The sequence below is a fragment of the Phyllobates terribilis genome, unplaced genomic scaffold, assembly GCF_046119375.1.
Source record: "Phyllobates terribilis strain yellow unplaced genomic scaffold, ASM4611937v1 Scaffold_370__1_contigs__length_1879735, whole genome shotgun sequence".
Classification (NCBI taxonomy): Eukaryota; Metazoa; Chordata; class Amphibia; order Anura; family Dendrobatidae; genus Phyllobates; species Phyllobates terribilis.
Window position 1 is genome coordinate 1272747 of NW_027363130.1, and position 21857 is coordinate 1294603.

Genomic DNA, 21857 nt, shown 5'->3' on the forward strand with positions numbered 1-21857 from the left:
GAACTCCATCTCCTCACCTCTGCAGGGACACCGAGGAGGGGGCGGAGCTCTGAGGAGGGGGCGGAGCTCTGAGGGGGCGTGGGCGGAGCTCTGAAGAGAGGGCGTGGGCGGAGCTCTGAGGAGGGGGCGTGGGCGGAGCTCTAAGGAGGGGGCGTGGGCGGAGCTCTGAAGAGAGGGCGTGGGCGGAGCTCTGAAGAGGGGTCGTGGGCGGAGCTCTGAGGAGGGGCGGAGCTCTGAGGAGGGGGCGTGGGCGGAGCTCTGAGGAGGGGGCGTGGGCAGAGCTCTGAGGAGGGGGCGTGGGCGGAGCTCTAAGGAGGGGCGAGGGCGGAGCTCTGAGGAGGGGCGTGGGCGGAGCTCTGAGGAGGGGGCGTGGGCGGAGCTCTGAGGAGGGGGCGTGGGCGGAGCTCTGAGGAGGGGGCGTGGGCGGAGCTCTGAGGAGGGGGCGTGGGCGGAGCTCTGAGGAGGGGGCGTGGGCGGAGCTCTGAGGAGGGGCGTGGGAGGAGCTCCGAGGAGGGGGCGTGGGCGGAGCTCTGAGGAGGGGGCGTGGGCGGAGCTCTGAGGAGGGGCGTGGGCGGAGCTCTGAGGAGGGGGCGTGGCCGAGCACTGCTTGTTACTTCCTTGCTGTCTTTCTCTCGGTTTCTGGCTGTGAAGCGGCGCAGTGTGAACGCGCTCCTACACTCCGCAGCGTCTCCTCCGGCTCAGGGTCTTGGTTCTGCTGCAGTTTCTTGGCCTCTGTACACACAGGGCGCGGCTCCTCTCTGAGCTGCGGCGTCTTATTCGTGTCCCGGGGCCCCACATGCTGAGGGCTCAGTGCTGGAGTCCCCGCCCTGTACACAGACAGCAGCCTCCGCTGTGACTCCATCCATCACCACTGGGGCTGACACCAGAGAGCAACAGAGCGCAACACAGACCTACACCGAGCGGGAGGCGCTGCGGTGACGTCATCACATCACATGGCCTTCACATCTCTCCGGAGCCCCGCCGCTGATCACATGGCGGTGACGTCACCACAGGTCCTTCACCACCTCTCTCCTGAGCTCCGCCCCCTGATCACATGGCGGTGATGTCACCACAGGTCCTTCACCACTGCTCTCCTGAGCCCCGCCCCCTGATCACACGGCGGTGACGTCACCACAGGTCCTCCCGCTCTCAGTGCAGCAGCTCCGTCCTGGTTGTGCGCAGCTCTTGCTCTCTGGTATCAGCCAGCAGCAGGTTTCCGCTTCCCGCCATTCCGGTGAGATTACAGGGAGGGTTTGTGGTGAATCTGTGAGAGGAGAGTGTGGGGTGAGATCAGAGCTGTTCCTGTGGAGGCTCCTGCTCCATGTGACTGCGGCTCCTCAGTGTTGTATGGGGGATGTGCAGCGGCTCCTCCTCACCTCACCGCCCCCGCTGGAGGTGGAGTTACCACGGTGACCATCCCCCGCTGGAGGTGGAGTTACCACGGTGACCGTCCCCCGCTGGAGGTGGAGTTACCACGGTGACCATCCCCCGCTGGAGGTGGAGTTACCACGGTGACCGTCCCCCGCTGGAGGTGGAGTTACCACGGTGACCGTCCCCCGCTGGAGGTGGAGTTACCACGGTGACCGTCCCCCGCTGGAGGTGGAGTTACCACGGTGACCGTCCCCCGCTGGCGGTGGAGTTACCACGGTGACCGTCCCCGCTGGAGGTGGAGTTACCACGATGACCGTCCCCGCTGGAGGTGGAGTTACCACGGTGACCGCCCCCGCTGGAGGTGGAGTTACCACGGTGACCGTCCCCGCTGGAGGTGGAGTTACCACGGTGACCGTCCCCCGCTGGCGGTGGAGTTACCACGGTGACCGCCCCCGCTGAAGGTGGAGTTACCACAATGACCGTCCCCGCTGGAGGTGGAGTTACCACGGTGACCGCCCCCGCTGGAGGTGGAGTTACCACGGTGACCGTCCCCGCTGGAGGTGGAGTTACCACGGTGACCGTCCTCCGCTGGAGGTGTAGTTCCCACGGTGACCGTCCTCCGCTGGAGGTGTAGTTCCCACGGTGACCGGCCTCCGCTGGAGGTGTAGTTCCCACGGTGACCGGCCTCCGCTGGAGGTGTAGTTACCACGGTGACCGTCCCCTGCTGGCGCTGTAGTTACCACAGTGACCGTCCTCCTACGAGGCTGATAATGAGTGGTCAGATCGGCGGAGGAGGTCGCGGTGGAGTTTGTGGCTTTTCCTCCCGATTCTTCCTGATAAATGTCGGATACTTGGGGCAGAATTCAGTGATTGTCGTTATATCGTCCCCTGTGATCTCCATCTTCTCCTTCATCATGAAGACGCCGGCAGGACGAGTTTCCTCCAGCTGATCCAGTGTTCATCCCTCCTTCTCCTGAATGACCCCGAGGATGGACGAGGACGAGACCACCAGAAGATTATTACACTTCACCCTGGAGATCATCTCCCTGCTGAGCGGAGAGGTAACTCCTCTACATTTCTATCAGCTTTATTGTGTTATGGAACAAGTCCGACATCAGGAAGAGGAAATCCAGAGGAGGAAGAGAAGGATTCTTTACTGTAAGAGCAGTGATTGTGTGCAGCTCTCTGCCAGGAGGAGTTGTCATGGGGATTCCCTATAAGAGCTGTAGAGGGGCCTGGATGTCTGTCCTGAGTGTAATAATATTCCAGGTTATGGCCCCAGATTACTGGAGACGGTTATTGATCCCGGGATTTCTACTGATTGTCAGATCTGGAGTCGGGAAGGAATTCTTCTCCCTAAGTGTCTCTCTCCATACACAGGATTACACAATAGTGAGGAAGACACCGGGGGAGGGTGTGACTCCCATCATCCATCTCCAGGAGTCAGGAGGGCGGAGCCCGGGCCCCATCACAGAGCCTCCCCCGCACCCCCCGATACATGAGAGGAAGAGGAAGATCCTAGAGCTCAGCAACAAGATGATTGAGCTGCTGAGCGGAGAGGTGACTGCTGGGACATTATACAGGGCAGCACTGGAGGATTCTGGATGATGAGCGGAGAGGTGACTGCTGGGACATTATACAGGACAGCACTGGAGGATTCTGATTGATGACCGGAGAGGTGACTGCTGAGACATTATTCAGGACAGCACTGGAGGATTCTGGGTGATGACCGGAGAGGTGACTGCTGGGAGATTATACAGGACGGCACTGGAGGATTCTGGGTGATGAGCGGAGAGGTGACTGCTGGGACATTATACAGGACAGCACTGGAGGATTCTGGGTGATGACTGGAGAGGTGACTGCTGAGACATTATACAGGGCAGCACTGGAGGATTCTGGGTGATGACTGGAGAGGTGACTGCTGGGACATTATACAGGACAGCACTGGAGGATTCTGGGTGATGACTGGAGAGGTGACTGCTGGGACATTATACAGGACAGCACTGGAGGATTCTGGGTTATGAGCGGAGAGGTGACTGCTGGGACATTATACAGGACAGCACTGGAGGATTCTGGGTGATGATCGGAGAGGTGACTGCTGGGACATTATACAGGACAGCACTGGAGGATTCTGGGTGATGAGCAGAGAGGTGACTGCTGGGACATTATACTGGACAGCACTGGAGGATGCTGGGTGATGAGCAGAGAGGTGACTGCTGGGACATTATACAGGACAGCACTGGAGGATTCTGGGTGATGAGCAGAGAGGTGACTGCTGGGACATTATACAGGACGGCACTGGGGGATTCTGGGTGATGAGTGGAGAGGTGACTGCTGGGACATTATACAGGATGGCACTGGAGGATTCTGGGTGATGACTGGAGAGGTGACTGCTGGGACATTATACAGGACAGCACTGGAGGATTCTGGGTGATGACCGGAGAGGTGACTGCTGGGACATTATACAGGATCGCACTGGAGGATTCTGGGTGATGAGCGGAGAGGTGACTGCTGGGACATTATACAGGACAGCACTGGAGGATTCTGGGTGATGAGCGGAGAGGTGACTGCTGGGACATTATACAGGACAGCACTGGAGGATTCTGGGTGATGAGCCGAGAGGTGACTGCTGGGACATTATACAGGACAGCACTGGAGGATTCTGGGTGATGAGCGGAGAGGTGGCTGCTGGGACATTATACAGGACAGCACTGGAGGATTCTGGGTGATGACCGGAGAGGTCACTGCTGGGACATTATACAGGACAGCACTGGAGGATTCTGGGTAATGACTGGAGAGGTGACTGCTGGGACATTATACAGGACAGCACTGGAGGTTTCTGGGTGATGAGCGGAGAGGTGAATGCTGGGACATTATACAGGGCAGCACTGGAGGATTCTGGGTGATGAGCGGAGAGGTGACTGCTGGGACATTATACAGGACGGCACTGGAGGATTCTGGGTGATGAGCGGAGAGGTGACTGCTGGGACATTATACAGGACGGCACTGGAGGATTCTGGGTGATGACCGGAGAGGTGTCTGCTGAGACATTATACAGGACAGCACTGGAGGTTTCTGGGTGATGAGCGGAGAGGTGAATGCTGGGACATTATACAGGGCAGCACTGGAGGATTCTGGGTGATGATCGGAGAGGTGACTGCTGGGACATTATACAGGACAGCACTGGAGGATTCTGGGTGATGAGCAGAGAGGTGACTGCTGGGACATTATACTGGACAGCACTGGAGGATGCTGGGTGATGAGCAGAGAGGTGACTGCTGGGACATTATACAGGACAGCACTGGAGGATTCTGGGTGATGAGCAGAGAGGTGACTGCTGGGACATTATACAGGACGGCACTGGGGGATTCTGGGTGATGAGTGGAGAGGTGACTGCTGGGACATTATACAGGATGGCACTGGAGGATTCTGGGTGATGACTGGAGAGGTGACTGCTGGGACATTATACAGGACAGCACTGGAGGATTCTGGGTGATGACCGGAGAGGTGACTGCTGGGACATTATACAGGACAGCACTGGAGGATTCTGGGTGATGACCGGAGAGGTGACTGCTGGGACATTATACAGGACAGCACTGGAGGATTCTGGGTGATGAGCGGAGAGGTGACTGCTGGGACATTATACAGGACGGCACTGGAGGATTCTGGGTGATGAGCGGAGAGGTGACTGCTGGGACATTATACAGGACAGCACTGGAGGATTCTGGGTGATGACCGGAGAGGTGTCTGCTGAGACATTATACAGGACAGCACTGGAGGTTTCTGGGTGATGAGCGGAGAGGTGAATGCTGGGACATTATACAGGACGGCACTGGAGGATTCTGGGTGATGAGCGGAGAGGTGACTGCTTTGACATTATACAGGACAGCACTGGAGGATTCTGGGTGATGACCGGAGAGGTGACTGCTTTGACATTATACAGGACAGCACTGGAGGATTCTGGGTGATGAGCGGAGAGGTGACTGCTTTGACATTATACAGGACAGCACTGGAGGATTCTGGGTGATGACCGGAGAGGTGACTGCTTTGACATTATACAGGACAGCACTGGAGGATTCTGGGTGATGAGCGGAGAGGTGACTGCTTTGACATTATACAGGACAGCACTGGAGGATTCTGGGTGATGACCGGAGAGGTGACTGCTTTGACATTATACAGGACAGCACTGGAGGATTCTGGGTGATGACCGGAGAGGTGACTGCTTTGACATTATACAGGACAGCACTGGAGGATTCTGGGTGATGAGCGGAGAGGTGACTGCTGGGACATTATACAGGACGGCACTGGAGGATTCTGGGTGATGAGCGGAGAGGTGACTGCTGGGACATTATAAAGGACAGCACTGGAGGATTCTGGGTGATGAGCGGAGAGGTGACTGCTGGGACATTATACAGGACAGCACTGGAGGATTCTGGGTGATGAGCGGAGAGGTGAATGCTGGGACATTATACAGGACAGCACTGGAGGATTCTGGGTGATGACCGGAGAGGTGACTGCTGGGACATTATACAGGACGGCACTGGAGGATTCTGGGTGATGACCAGAGAGGTGACTGCTGGGACATTATACAGGACAGCACTGGAGGATTCTGGGTGATGAGCGGAGAGGTGACTGCTGGGACATTATACAGGACAGCACTGGAGGATTCTGGGTGATGAGCGGAGAGGTGGCTGCTGGGACATTATACAGGACAGCACTGGAGGATTCTGGGTGGTGACCGGAGAGCTGACTGCTGGGACATTATACAGGGCAGCACTGGAGGATTCTGGGTGATGGCGGTGTCGTTGTTGTCAGGTTCCTATAAGGTGTCAGGACGTCGCTGTCTATCTCTCCATGGAGGAGTGGGAGTATCTAGAAGGACACCAGGATCGGTACCAGGAGGTGATGATGGAGGAGCTCCGGCCTCTGACATCACCAGGTGAGAGGAGACTCTTGTTGGCTCCGGTGGATGTGATGACGTCTCTCGGCCTCGTCCTATAATAGATGATTTTTCTCCAGACTTGCTCTGGTTTTCTCTACATTTTCTCACAGCTTTCATTCCCTGATTCTTCTCTTCTGATCTGTGAGTCGCGGTTTCTCTGCTGTCGTCTTCATCAGTCTTGAGTCTTCGTCCTCGGCGGCTTCTTTCAGAATCTTTCACCTTCCTTAGAGCATCGGTCACATTTTGTCTGCAGATGTCCCAGCGCTTCTGTCCTTTCTCTCCTGTGAGATCTTTCGGTACCTGAGTCTGTCGTGGATTGTTACTCAGCAGAGTCGGGGTTAATTTACTGATGATTTTCCCCCTAATCCGCTGTCGCTCGTCCGTCCCTCAGAATCGGTGCAGGCTCAATGTCGTCATCAGTCGTGGTCGGGCGTCCGGCTCCTCCCTCTTGGCTGACACTTGTGTGACCTTCCTTGGTCTCCTCCGTTCATTCTTCTTCTTTGTGACAAATCACTTTCTCCGTACTGAGCACAAAGTCCTGGATAAATATCAGCACCGGACCGTCCCTCAGACCCCGAAACACGAGTCCTGAGATAAAGATGGAGCGTGGTGGAGCCGATCACCCCCCAGAGCCGGACATGGAGGCTCCAGCAGTTCTCCGGCCCCCGCGTCTATTCACCACTCGCTCTGCAGGCGGAGAAGCTCAGAACTTTCCGCACTGGAGGAGAAGGTCGGACCACCGCGCACTCCTCTCTATAGGGGGTAATGTGTCTCCTGGAGGAGAGCGGCGATTCTGAGTACAGAGAGTTATAGGCCATGCAATGCCCCATGGGAAATAAGATATGCAGAGAACGGGGTCTCTAGCGCCACCTACAGGAGGCAGCAATCCTAGGAGTCAATATCAACGTTTCAACCCCGTCCCGATGGGGCAAATTTCCATTTTTTCCCCTCCCCTTCTTCTATAGGCCATAATATTTATATTTTTCCATCCACAGATGTTTGAGCTCTTCTGTTTTTTACATGACAAATTGTGCATTTTACCATATAATGTGCCGAAAAACAGGAACAATTCCAGATGAGGTTAATTAAAAACAACAAAACGCTATTCCACATTTATGTTTTGGGTTTTGTGACCTCGCTGTGAATTTCCAGGTCATTACAGTTACGGAGATTCCAAACTTCCATTTTTTTTTTTAGAATATATTTTATGGGTTAAATATTCAGAACTGTTCCTGACACCCATCACTTTATCTTCCGTTATCGGAGTTGTGTGAGGGCTTCTCTTCTTGAATGGCCGCTGACCTTTTTATTGGTACCATTTTAGGGGTATCTGTGACTTTTTGATCTATTTTCATTGCAGTTTTGGGGAGGTGTTTTTGAGGTTTTGATGTTTTTTGCCTTATGGCGTTTACCGTGTGGGATAAATCCTGAAGTGAAAATGCCAAATATGTTTGTTTATAAAAAACAATATTTTTCTTCTCATTTTGGGAGACAAAGCAAAAATAATGTCGATTTCAACCTAAGATCCTATTCATACCGGGCTTCATAGGAAAACCAAGGAGGCAGAGACGGGGGTCTTCTGTAGGCTGCTGGTAGTCATGGCAAACCTTTGTTAACCTGTAGATTAGCCTGATGTCTGCAGGTTAATAGCATTGTTTTACATAACAGGTTCCCTTTAAATGGCACTGTCAGGCTGTCAGCAGCAGTGAAGTGGTTAAATGGCAGCAATTGGAGCTCGCTCCACATACGTGCACCTGGCATGCTCCATGCATGAACACCAGATATCAGCAAGGGGTTAAAGAGCGTTATCACATGACATCAGAATGCGCGGGATGGGGTGTTCTCGCCTCAAGGACTCAACGATAGCAAAATGTCAGGTGGTCTGCTCTTCCTCTTCATGGGGTCTGATCAGAACGATATAAGTGGGATGATGACGCAGGTGTTGGCCCTGCAGGAACATCAGGCAGCACAAGGGTGGTAATAATAAGTGTAAGTCTCCCTTAAAGGGATGTTTGTTCAGAAGAATATGTATTATGGAGCTTTTCTGTGGAATCGGACCAGACAATCTCTCCTTGGCTCCCCGTGTGCATCAGTAAGCGCCCATGACCCCGGTGCCTGCTCTCTAGTTGTCCTTTCTACACATTGATAGGCACTAACCGCTGCGTACTGGGTGCTCCCCACAACACCGTCCTTCCGGGTTCTGTGACTTCGTACGTTAGTCGTACATGTGCCTTTTTTTCCTCCTTTAGAGACAAACGCTGCACTTGCTGCCTATTTTAGTGTTTATACCGAGGCGGATGTTGAGATTTATCTCTATTTAAAAAAGAATAAAAACGCAGTAACTCATCTTTTAATAGGAGGATGTCAGGTTCTCTCCTCTGAGTGATCCCAGAGGATCTTGTCCAGGAGGGAGACCACATCCACATAGTGACATCATGATCTCTCAAAATACAATCACTGGTAAATGGTCACCATCCGTCCCCCAATCTCCATAATGGCGAATTAGGAAAGGACCCGATGGATGGAAATGTGGAGCTTTCTCCAGCTCCTCTGTGGTTCCATCCCTGGTGGAGATGAATCTTGGAGAAGTTGTGTTTCTTAGTACGGCTCCTTCATCTGACTGACGAGGGTCTTCTCCAGGGCTGTGGAGTCGGTAAGCCAAACCTCCGACTCCTCACTTTCCATGACACCGACTCCGACTCCCTCATACATGGCTCATGTTTAAGTGATAAATTTACTGTAGCACAGATTAATCTCAGCTAAAAGTCTAGACCCTTAGATCAGGAATAGGACAGACATTTGTAGGACATTTCATAACTTTCCCAAATTCTTATGAAAAAATATTTCCCACAAACTGCATTGAATTACTAAATCCAATTTATTATATATTTTAGGAGTCACTCTGTCCATTTTATATCGACTCCAGCAAAATGGGCTCCAACTCCACAGCCCTGATCTTCTCTGTCCCTCTCCTCAGGGTCCTCATTCTCCGAGTGCAGAGCATTAGGCTTTGGCCTCACTTTATACTTGAGGCCCACAATGTGCTGGGTCCTTGGTACCGGTGGTGAGGACCACAACAATGTAATTTATTCCCTGATACATAAACATAGAATTACCAGTTCTGAGAGACGAGTCTCATATATAGACTGATACACGGCAGGTCATGTATTCAGTCTCTGTGTCTCCACAGATGGATCCAGGAGGAGAAATCCACCAGAGAGATGTCCCCGTCCTCTGTATCCCCAGGACTGTCCAGAGGAGAATCACAGCATCCCGGAGGATCATCAGGTAGATGACACTGAAGTCCCCACAACATCTGACCATGAAGTGATGGGACCTGAGCTCATCTTACATTTTTCTTTTTAGGGTGAAGATCTGATTGATATTAAGGTTGAGGTTATACATGGAGCACAAAAGGTGACCGCAATATGGGCCGATCAGCAGGGTGAGGAGGGAGACTATCATGTCTGTTCTGTGGTCATCTACTACTACTCCCATCATCTCATCATCACATGACACAATCTGCAGTGTCATGTAAAAGTTCGGTCACCCCTGGTCAAAATGACTTATTGTGAACAGTTAAGCAAGTTGAAGATGAAATGATCTAAATGGCCTAAAGTTAAAGATGACACATTTCCTTTGTATTTTAGGAAAAAATAAGAAATATTGTCATTTTTTACAGTTTAAAAACTACTAAAAGGAAAATGGGCTGATGTAAAAGTTTGGGTGCCCTTGGAGATTTGTGTGCTCAGATGACTTCAACCAAGGTCTCAGACCTTAATTAGCCTGTTAGGGTTATGGCTCGTTCACTATCGTCGATAGTAAAGACCAGGTGATGCAAATTTCTTAGCTTTATAAAAACTCAGCCTCCTCTAACATTGTGCCAAAAACAGCAGCCATGGGTTCTTCTAAGCAGCTGCCAAGTACTCAGAAAATGGTGGAGGCCACAAAGCAGGAGAAGGCTATAAGAAGATAGCAAAGCGTTTTCAAGTTGCCCTTTCCTCAGAAATGTAATTTAGAAATGGCAGTTACCAGGCACAGTGGAGGTCAATATAAGGTCTGGAAGACCAAGCAAAATTTCAGTGAGAGCTGCTCGTACGATTGCTAGAGAGGCAAATCAGAACACCCAGCTGACTGCAAAAGACCTTCAGAAAGATTTAGCAGACTCCGGAGTTGAGGTACATTGTTCTACTGTGCAGAGACACCTGCACAAATATGGCCTTCATGGAAGAGTCATCAGAAGAAAACCTCTCCTGCATTCTCATCATAAAATTCAGTGTCAGAAGTACAAAAGAACATCTAAACAAGCCTGATGCATTATGGAAGCAAGTTCTGTGGACTGATGAGGGTAAAATAGAAAATGTTCAAAGGTATGTGTGGAGAAAAAAGGGCACAGAATTTTAGGAAAAGAACATCTCGCCAATTATTAAGCATGGGGGTGGATCAATCCTGCTTTGGGGTTCTGTTGCAGTCAGTGGCACTGGGAACATTTCACAGGTAGAGGGAAGAATGGATTCAATGAAATTTCAACAAATTCTTGATGCAAACATAACACCATCTGTAAAAAAGCTGAAGGTGAAAAGAGGATGGCAAATGGATAATGATGCTAAATACACGTCAAAATCCACAATAGAAGACCTGAAAAGGCGCAAGCTGAAGGTTTTACAATGGCCCTCACAGTCCCCTGATCTGAACATCTTGAAAATCTGTGGATAGACTGCAAAATAGCAGAGGAGATGCAAGACGACCCAGGAATCTCACAGAACTGGAAAAATTCTCAAAGGAAGAAAGGATGAAAATCCCTCAAATAAGAATTTGGCCAAAAAAGGGTTTACAAGCTGTGATACTTGCAAAAGGGGGTGCTACTAGGTACTAACCATGCAGGGTGTCTAAACTTTTGCATTATTTATTTGCCTAAAATACAAAGGAAATCTCATCTTTAACTTTAGGCCTTTTAGAGATCATTTCATCTTCAGCTTGCTTCACTGTGCACAATAACAGGAATTTTGACCAGGGGTGCACAAACTTTTACATGTCACTGTATTACGTCACTTTGTGTTTCCTACAGATGGACTCATGGAAAGAAATCCACCAGAGAGATGTCCCCGTCCTCTGTATCCCCAGGACTGTCCAGAGGAGAATCACAACATCCCGGAGAGTCATCAGGTAGACGGTGCTGAGCCCTGTACCGGATCTGTATATGGGGGGGACATTTCTGATCGAGGTCATAGATGTCACAGATTTTGGTGGTTTCTTGTATTGCGCTGATTGTTACATCTGATATATCAGGAGGAAGATCCGACTAAGAATAAAGTGAAGGACGAGACAGAAGAAGAAGCGATGACGAGGAGGGATCAGCCGTGTGTGAGTGACGGGAAGGAGGAGATTCCTGTAGATGTTTCCACAGGTGTGTAATAATGTCCAGTGTATAATAATTACTGGCTTTAATATTACTTCCATCCTTTACTTCCATATTGTTCTTACACAAGTCTCATGCTGCCATGTAAATGATTCAGCTTGTTATTGAGACAGAACTTCCGAGACAGATTCCCTATAATGAGGCAGATGGAGACATTGTGAACGCCGTCTGACCTGTGATCCGTCGGTGTCCGTCTTTTTAAGCGTGCATAAAAGCACGATCCGCCACAGCTTTGTGCACTTTTGAAAAATAGGACAACGCTGATCAGAGCCAACACAGAGTCCAGAGCAACTCTGCTGCCTCATTATATGAATGTATCCCTCGGGGGTGTCATCTGAAACACGTATTTTGTAGATATAGATTGAAACCCTGATGTAAGTGCTCAGCGTAGAGCACAGGATAAATGTGATCCAAAATGCCACCAATAAAAGCTTCTACTCAACCCACAAAAAACAAGTCCCTACTCAGGTTCATCATCTGTAAACAGTAATGTAGGGGGCGTCCACATTACTGGTAGAACAAAGGCTCTGGAAAAGTGATGTGGCTCCCACTAAAAGAAATCCAGCAAAATCTTCGCTCCCAAATCCAAATACTCCCCTACTCCTGGGCCCCACAGTGTGTCTAGACCGCAGTTAGCGTCCACATGTTTGTCATGAATGTAGATAGAAGAGCCAACATAATTTACAGGGTGCGTGACTCCAGAAACACGAGCCGGGCATAATGTAATGGGAACTACAAAGTACTGGGCGCTACAAAGTACTGGGCACTACAATGTACCAGTCACTACAATGTACCAGTCACTACAATGGCATATTTGCATTTTCACTCAGCAACATCCATTGCTGCTCGTTTCTGGAAAACAGTCATGGAGTCAAATTCATCACTACAATTGTAGATAAATTCTTAAAGGGGTATAATTTCCAAAATAGGGTCACTTGAGGGGGGATACTGCTCTTCTGCCACTTAGGGGCTCTGTATATGGAGTCTGCAAATTATTCTATGAAAATTTGTTCTCAAAGAGTCAAATATTGCTCCTTCCCTCCCGAGTCTCGCCATGTGGCTAAGCAGTACAGTACAGCCACATATGGGGTATTGCCCCGTTCAGCAGAAATTGTGTAACAAATTATGTGGTCATGTTTGCCCATTTTCCCTTGTGAAAATGTAAAATCTGGGGCTAAAACATTTTAGTGGTAAATATGTCATTTTTGTTCTTCACCGTTCAATGGTATAACATTTTGTGAAACACATATAGAGTCAATATGATCACTGCACCCCTGGATGATTTCTTTGTGAAAATGAAAAATTTGTGGCTAAAACAACATTTTTGGAGAAAAAACATAATTTTTAATTTTCACAGTCCAATTTCTTAAAATTTTGTGAAACACCTGTGGTTTTAAAATGTTCACCATACCTTTAGATAAATTCCTTGAGCGTTGTAGTTTCCAAAATGGGGTCAGTTGTGGGGGGTTTCCACTGTTTAGGCACATCAGGGGCTCTGCAAATGTGACATGGCGTCCGCTATCTATTTAGACGATTTTGCACTCCAAAAGTCAAATGGCGCTCCTTCCCTTCTGAGCCCTGCCATGCACCCAAACCGTAGGTTTTCCCCCACATATGGGGTATCGGCGTACTCAGGAGAAAGTGCACATCAAATTGTATGATGCATTTTCTCCTTTCATTCTTGTAAAAATGCAAAATTTGGGGCTAAAGAAACAATTTTTGTGGGAAAAAAATTAATTTTCATTTTTCTCTTCCACATTGCTTTCATCCCTGTAAAGCACCTAAAGGGTTAATAAAGTTATTGAATGTGGTTTTGAGCAATTTTGATTGGTGCAGTTTCTCAAATCGTGTCACTTTTGGGTATTTTCTGTCACATAGGTCCCTCAAAGTCAAACATGATGTGGTCCCTAAAAAATAGGTTTTGTAAATTTTCTTGTTAAAATGAGAAACTGCTGATAAATTTCTAACCCTCTAATTTCGTAACAAAAACTATATTTGTTTTAAAAATGACTCTGATGTAAAGTAGACATGTAGTAAATGTTAGTTTTACCACCAAAAATAGATAATAAATATCTGGTTTAAGGGCATAAAAATTAAATGTTGGAAAATTGCAAAATTCTCAATTTTTTTTTTGGGCAAATTTTTGATATTTTCATAAATAAATGCAAATAATAACGACCAAAATTTACCACTAACATGAAGTGCAATGTGTCACGAAAAACATTCTCAGAATCATTGGGATGTGCGGAAGCTCCAGAGTTATTACCACATAAAGTGACGCCGGTCAGAATTGTAAAATGAGGCCGGGTCATTAACATACAAAGTGGCTCGGTCCTTAAGTGGTTAATGTGTCTTCAGTGCTATTGCAGTCTTCTAAGGTTTCCTATCATGCTGGTAGACATACTGTGGACATGATTACTGATAAGAGATAAAGTAAATCCAGCTCACCTGTGTGGTTCATGATTGGAGCTCGGGAGAAGGTTCTGATCAAAGCGTGATGAATAGCCAAAGAAGATGCGGTATCCAGCTCCAAGTAAAAACATGCGTTTAATTAGTCCATGTGTAAAAATTACATCCATGGGGCGTGGCCGGACATGTGAGTGGAAGTGTGCTAGGAGAGCCCCTGGGATAACTAGCCTGCCGGAGGATCCATTGGTCCCCTAACGTAATAAAAAGCGGTATTACCCCTTTTATACATGTCATAGCACTTACCGGTGTGCATAGGAGGAGCGATCATGGCCAGAGGAGCAGCAGCGAGACGACGGGGAGCAGGAGGGAATGGAGGCACCCAAGATGGCGCAGGCTCCTCTGCAGCAGGTAACAGAACAGGGACGTCAGTGGCTGCAGGCACAGCACTGAGGCTGGCTGGATGTGTTAGAGCTTCAGACACAGGAACCTGCACTGACAATGAGGCACAGACACAAATCATTGAGGTGTCTAATCCTTTCTCTGTGCTCTCAGAGGAATTCAATAACACTGCTGATAAGGTCTCTGCAAGTTCCCGTGCCCGCAGCCTCAGCCAGAAATCACTGCTTCCCACCATAATACAGATCAGAACATTAATGAGCCCACGATAAAGGATGTGTTTGTGGCTGTAACACAGTATGAAGCTGCTTTAGCCTCACTTAACAGTCAGATGGGAGAGATTAAAGAGGAACTTTGTTTTATGAGGCAAGGGCTACAAAAGGTTAACGACCGCACTACAGCAGCAGAGGGCAGAACCAGTGATCTGGAGGATAAACAGTCTCAGATATCACAGGACAGCCACAGACATGGACAGCCGATCATGACCCTATTACCTAAAACTGATGATTTGGAGAACAGACTCCTGCAAAATAATATAAGAGTGATGGGTGTCCCTGAAAAAATTGTGAGCAATAATCTGAATGAGTACTTTGAGACATGGTTACGTTGTTTGGGGCTGATTGCCTGTCTGCCTTCTTTGCTGTGGAAAGGGCGCACAGGGTGCCAACCCGGCCACTGTCACCAGGGTCCCCTCCACGTCCAGTATTAATAAACCTGCTGCACTACAAAGACAGAGATGCCACCCTTAAGGCCGCCCGTGATAAAGGGGACATCTCTATTAACGGCCAAAGAATTTCTTTTTTCCGGATTACTCCATTGAAGTTTCAAAACGTAGGGCGCAGTTTCTTGATGTAAACTGAACTCTGCGTAGTCTGCAAACCTCATACTCCATGATTTACCCTGCGAAACTTAGAGCGGCGGCTCTGGGAGAGACTTTCTTTTTTGAACATCTGAAAGACGCACTCCGCTGGATTGATCTGAATGAGCCGAGGAACCATCAAAATCAGTAACTTTGAACCTGGATAATTAAAGATATATACGATCAGAGTTTCCCGATTGACTGTTGGGGTCATATCCTTTACTGCCTAGCCCATCACCCAGTGGACACAACTATCCTGAGCTATATCTGAATATTGCAGGCCCCCAGGAAGTGTTTAACCCTTTTCGTTTTAGGTTGATTGTTCGCTTGCCTTGAATACGGCTACAGGATGGACTGGTGCCTTTCTTCATTCGCTTGCCTTGTATACGGCTACAGGATGGACTGGTGCCTTTCTTCATTCGCTTGCCTTGTATACGGCTACAGGATGGACTGGTGCCTTTCTTCATTCGCTTGCCTTGTATACGGCTACAGGATGGACTGGTGGCTTTCTTCATTCGCTTGCCTTGTATACGGCTGCAGGATGGACTGGTGCCTCTCTTCATTCGCTTGCCTTGTATACGGCTACAGGATGGACTGGTGGCTTTCTTCATTCGCTTGCCTTGTATACGGCTACAGGATGGACTGGTGCCTTTCTTCATTCGCTTGCCTTGTATACGGCTACAGGATGGACTGGTGACTTTCTTCATTTGCTTGCCTTGTATACGGCTACAGGATGGACTGGTGACTTTCTTCATTCGCTTGCCTTTTATACGGCTACAGGATGGACTGGTGGCTTTCTTCATTCGCTTGCCTTGTATACGGCTACAGGATGGACTGGTGACTTTCTTCATTCGCTTGTCTTGTATACGGCTACAGGATGGACTGGTGGCTTTCTTCATTCGCTTGCCTTGTATACGGCTACAGGATGGACTGGTGCCTTTCTTCATTCGCTTGCCTTGTATACGGCTACAGGATGGACTGGTGACTTTCTTCATTCGCTTGCCTTGTATACGGCTACAGGATGGACTGGTGACTTCCTTCATTCGCTTGCCTTGAATACGGCTACAGGATGGACTGGTGACTTTCTTAATTCGCTTGCCTTGTATACGGCTACAGGATGGACTGGTGACTTTCTTCATTCGCTTGCCTTGTATACGGCTACAGGATGGACTGGTGGCTTTCTTCATTCGCTTGCCTTGTATACGGCTACAGGATGGACTGGTGCCTTTCTTCATTCTCTTGCCTTGTATACGGCTACAGGATGGACTGGTGGCTTTCTTCATTCGCTTGCCTTGTATACGGCTACAGGATGGACTGGTGGCTTTCTTCATTCGCTTGCCTTGTATACGGCTACAGGATGGACTGGTGCCTTTCTTCATTTGCTTGCCTTGTATACGACTACAGGATAGACTGGTGCCTTTCTTCATTCGCTTGCCTTGTATACGGCTACAGGATGGACTGGTGCCTTTCTTCATTCGCTTGCCTTGTATACGGCTACAGGATGGACTGGTGGCTTTCTTCATTCGCTTGCCTTTTATACGGCTACAGGATGGACTGGTGCCTTTCTTCATTCGCTTGCCTTGTATACGGCTACAGGATGGACTGATGACTTTCTTCATTCGCTTGCCTTGTATACGGCTACAGGATGGACTGGTGGCTTTCTTCATTCGCTTGCCTTGTATACGGCTACAGGATGGACTGGTGGCTTTCTTCATTCGCTTGCCTTGTATACGGCTACAGGATGGACTGGTGGCTTTCTTCATTCGCTTGCCTTGTATACGGCTACAGGATGGACTGGTGCCTTTCTTCATTCGCTTGCCTTGTATACGGCTACAGGATGGACTGGTGACTTTCTTCATTCGCTTGCCTTGTATACGGCTACAGGATGGACTGGTGCCTTTCTTCATTCGCTTGCCTTGTATACGGCTACAGGATGGACTGGTGCCTTTCTTCATTCGCTTGCCTTGTATACGGCTACAGGATGGACTGGTGACTTTCTTCATTCGCTTGCCTTGTATACGGCTACAGGATGGACTGGTGGCTTTCTTCATTCGCTTGCCTTGTATACGGCTACAGGATGGACTGGTGCCTTTCTTCATTCGCTTGCCTTGTATACGTCTACAGGATGGACTGGTGCCTTTCTTCATTCGCTTGCCTTGTATACGGCTACAGGATGGACTGGTGGCTTTCTTCATTCGCTTGCCTTGTATACGTCTACAGGATGGACTGGTGCCTTTCTTCATTCGCTTGCCTTGTATACGGCTACAGGATGGACTGGTGCCTTTCTTCATTCGCTTGCCTTGTATACGGCTACAGGATGGACTGGTGCCTTTCTTCATTCGCTTGCCTTGTATACGGCTACAGGATGGACTGGTGCCTTTCTTCATTCGCTTGCCTTGTATACGGCTACAGGATGGACTGGTGCCTTTCTTCATTCGCTTGCCTTGTATACGGCTACAGGATGGACTGGTGACTTTCTTCATTCGCTTGCCTTGTATACGGCTACAGGATGGACTGGTGACTTTCTTCATTCTCTTGCCTTGTATACGGCTACAGGATGGACTGGTGGCTTTCTTCATTCGCTTGCCTTGTATACGGCTACAGGATGGACTGGTGCCTTTCTTCATTCGCTTGCCTTGTATACGGCTACAGGATGGACTGGTGGCTTTCTTCATTCGCTTGCCTTGTATAAGGCTACAGGATGGACTGGTGCCTTTCTTCATTCGCTTGCCTTGTATATGGCTGCAGGATGGACTGGTGCCTTTCTTCATTCGCTTGCCTTGTATACGGCTACAGGATGGACTGGTGGCTTTCTTCATTCGCTTGCCTTGTATACGGCTACAGGATGGACTGGTGCCTTTCTTCATTCGCTTGCCTTGTATACGGCTACAGGATGGACTGGTGCCTTTCTTCATTCGCTTGTCTTGTATACGGCTACAGGATGGACTGGTGGCTTTCTTCATTCGCTTGCCTTGTATACGGCTACAGAATGGACTGGTGCCTTTCTTCATTCGCTTGCCTTGTATACGGCTACAGGACGGACTGGTGGCTTTCTTCATTCGCTTGCCTTGTATACGGCTACAGGATAGACTGGTGGCTTTCTTCATTCGCTTGCCTTGTATACGGCTACAGGATGGACTGGTGCCTTTCTTCATTCGCTTGCCTTGTATACGGCTACAGGATGGACTGGTGCCTTTCTTCATTCTCTTGCCTTGTATACGGCTACAGGATAGACTGGTGGCTTTCTTCATTCGCTTGCCTTGTATACGGCTACAGGATGGACTGGTGCCTTTCTTCATTCGCTTGCCTTGTATACGGCTACAGGACGGACTGGTGGCTTTCTTCATCCAGATTGAACGGATGGATTAATATTTACTTGTTTAAATGTGTTTGTGGGGTTTTTGTTTCTATAACTTGTTGTTTGCTTCTGCAAATACTAGTGGTCAAGCCGACTAAGTGGAAATACTGTAAAGAGGGTTATAAAAGGGAAGAGAAAGGCGAGATACCTTACAAGTCACCTGTATTTTTCAATCCCTTATAGCTATATATAATGGCTGATAAAGTAAAATTCCTTACATGGAATGTCAGAGGTCTGGGGGACTCCTTAAAGAGAGCGGCGGTCATGGAGTATATCCGGGATCACCTGCCTGCAGTGGTGCCATCCTTAAGGCTGCTCGGGTCAGAGGTCTGGGGGAATCCTTAAAGAGAGCAGCGGTCATGGAGTATATCCGGGATCACCTGCCTGCGGTGCCATCCTTAAGGCTGCCCGGGTCAGAGGTCTGGGGGAATCCTTAAAGAGAGCGGCGGTCATGGAGCATATCCGGGATCACCTGCCTGCAGTGGTGCCATCCTTAAGGCTGCCTGGGTCAGAGGTCTGGGGGAATCCTTAAAGAGAGCGGCGGTCATGGAGCATATCCGGGATCACCTGCCTGCAGTGGTGCCATCCTTAAGGCTGCCCGGGTCAGAGGTCTGGGGGAATCCTTAAAGAGAGCGGCGGTCATGGAGCATATCCGGGATCACCTGCCTGCAGTGGTGCCATCCTTAAGGCTGCCTGGGTCAGAGGTCTGGGGGACTCCTTAAAGAGAGCGGCGGTCATGGAGCATATCCGGGATCACCTGTCTGCAGTGGTGCCATCCTTAAGGCTGCATGGGTCAGAGGTCTGGGGGACTCCTTAAAGAGAGCGGCGGTCATGGAGCATATCCGGGATCACCTGTCTGCAGTGATGCCATCCTTAAGGCTGCCCGGGTCAGAGGTCTGGGGGACTCCTTAAAGAGAGCGGCGGTCATGGAGCATATCCGGGATCACCCGCCTGCAGTGGTGCCATCCTTATGGCTGCCCGGGTCAGAGGTCTGGGGGACTCCTTAAAGAGAGCGGTGGTCATGGCGCATATCCGGGATCATCTGCCTGCAGTGGTGTCATCCTTAAGGCTGCCCGGGTCAGAGGTCTGGGGGACTCCTTAAAGACAGCGGCGGTCATGGAGCATATCCGGGATCATCTGCCTGCAGTGGTGTCATCCTTAAGGCTGCTTGGGTTGGAGGTCTGGGGGACTCCTTTAAAGAGAGCGGCGGTCATGGAGCATATCCGGGATCACCTGCCTGCAGTGGTGCCATCCTTAAGGCTGCACGGGTCAGAGGTCTGGGGGACTCCTTAAAGAGAGCGGCAGTCATGGAGCATATCTGGGATCACCTGCCTGCAGTGGTGCCATCCTTAAGGCTGCTCGGGTCAGAGATCTGGGGGACTCCTTAAAGAGAGCGGTGGTCATGGAGCATATCCGGGATCACCTGCCTGCAGTGGTGCCATCCTTAAGGCTGCTCGTGTCAGAGATCTGGGGGACTCCTTAAAGAGAGCTGTGGTCATGGAGCATATCTGGGATCATCTGCCTGCAGTGGTGCCATCCTTAAGGCTGCCCGGGTCAGAGGTCTGGGGGACTCCTTAAAGAGAGCGGTGGTCATGGAGCATATCCGGGATCACCTGCCTGCAGTGGTGTTTGCAGCAAACGCACTTTGGGAAAAACAGTGTTGTGGGCATGAAATACTCATGGATCGGCCACAGCTTCCACTCTACCTTGTCCACATACTCTAGGGGGTCAGCATCCTAGTACATAGGACTATCCCTTTTGAATTCATTGATTCCAAGATAGATGGATGGAGATTTGTGGGGATCCACTGTAAAAATATTTACAAAAGAAATTCTACTTGTGGCCGTCTATGTTCCTCCTCCATATAACAACATTAGTGTGAAAAATATGGCTTCACTAATGAATAAGAGACCGGGAGTTCCAGTCCTTTGTATGGGAGATTTCAATAATGGTGTTCATCCATATTGGGATAGAGATAAATCAGACACTGCTACAAAAACTGCCCCATAACTAAGTTAGGAGAAATAATATCAGAACTATCATTAGTGGACAAATGGCGTCTCACATATCCTAACACTAGACAGTTTTCTTGCTATTCTAAGACACATAAAACATTATGGCGTATTGATCTGGTATTGAGCACAGAACATATTTCCCCCTTGGTGAGAACAGTGGACTATCTGCCCAGACGCTATCAGATCATTCACCCTCGCTGACTACTCTCTGTTTGTTACCCAGGCTGCTGGATTCTCTGACTATATCGGCCATGAATCCCTTCTGGCTTCAAATTATAGATATTACACGGATCACATCGACCTTAGAACATTATTATAAGGAAAACGACAAACGAGTGTCGCAAACACATTATGGGATGCCATGAAAGCGGCTTACGAGTAGTCTTAATACAGGCCAATAACAGATCCAAAACTAAGACAAAACAGTTTGGGGAGTTTTTACAGGATAGAGTTAGATCTACAGAAGAGAAATTTGTACTAACCATGTAAAAGAGGACCTGATGGAGTGGGGAGAGGCACAAGAAGCATACACCACACATATTAGGAAAAAAGCTAAAAACAAACGCATGTTTCACCCAGACACACTTCATCGAGGAGGGGGAGAAGGCAGGAGACTTATTGGCCATGATGGCAAGAGCCCAGACGGGGAGGGCTTTTATTGGTGCTGAAGGACTGGGAAGGAGCGGTAGTAAACCAGACTGACCAGATCTCAAACACTCTGCTAGAATTTTATAAAGATTTATATACACCCAAACAGCAATTTAATAGAGAACAAATCTTATCTTACTTGAGGGAAATCAAACGACCGACATTCAGCGGTAAAGATCAAGAATTATTAAACAGACCACTACAGCTGGAGGAGGTACAAATGGCAGTAGCCTCTATGGCTAATAACAAATTGCCAGGACTAGACGGGCTTCCCACAGAAATATATAAGAAATTTGGAGATATTCTACTTCCCCACTTACTGGCTACCTGCGGAGACGGTGAGGGGGTAAAACCCTACCCCATTCAATGCTAGAGGCGGTGATAGTAGTCATACATAAGCCAGGTAAAGACCCTTTAATCCCTGACTCATACAGACCCAT

The 21857-nt window shown here is 49.1% G+C and overlaps 1 protein-coding gene across 1 annotated transcript in view; it reads left to right on the top strand.

Annotated features, from left to right (window-relative positions):
• The first annotated feature begins 6218 nt into the window (after positions 1-6218).
• LOC141223153 (uncharacterized) overlaps positions 6219-21857 on the top strand; it is a 49763-nt gene continuing 34124 nt past the window's right edge. The window contains exons 1-5 of the mRNA XM_073666779.1: positions 6219-6310; positions 9504-9601; positions 9680-9758; positions 11382-11479; positions 11603-11720. Of these exons, the coding sequence (XP_073522880.1) occupies positions 6226-6310; positions 9504-9601; positions 9680-9758; positions 11382-11479; positions 11603-11720 (478 nt within the window). The 5' untranslated portion in view covers positions 6219-6225. The remainder of the gene's footprint in view (positions 6311-9503; positions 9602-9679; positions 9759-11381; positions 11480-11602; positions 11721-21857) is intronic.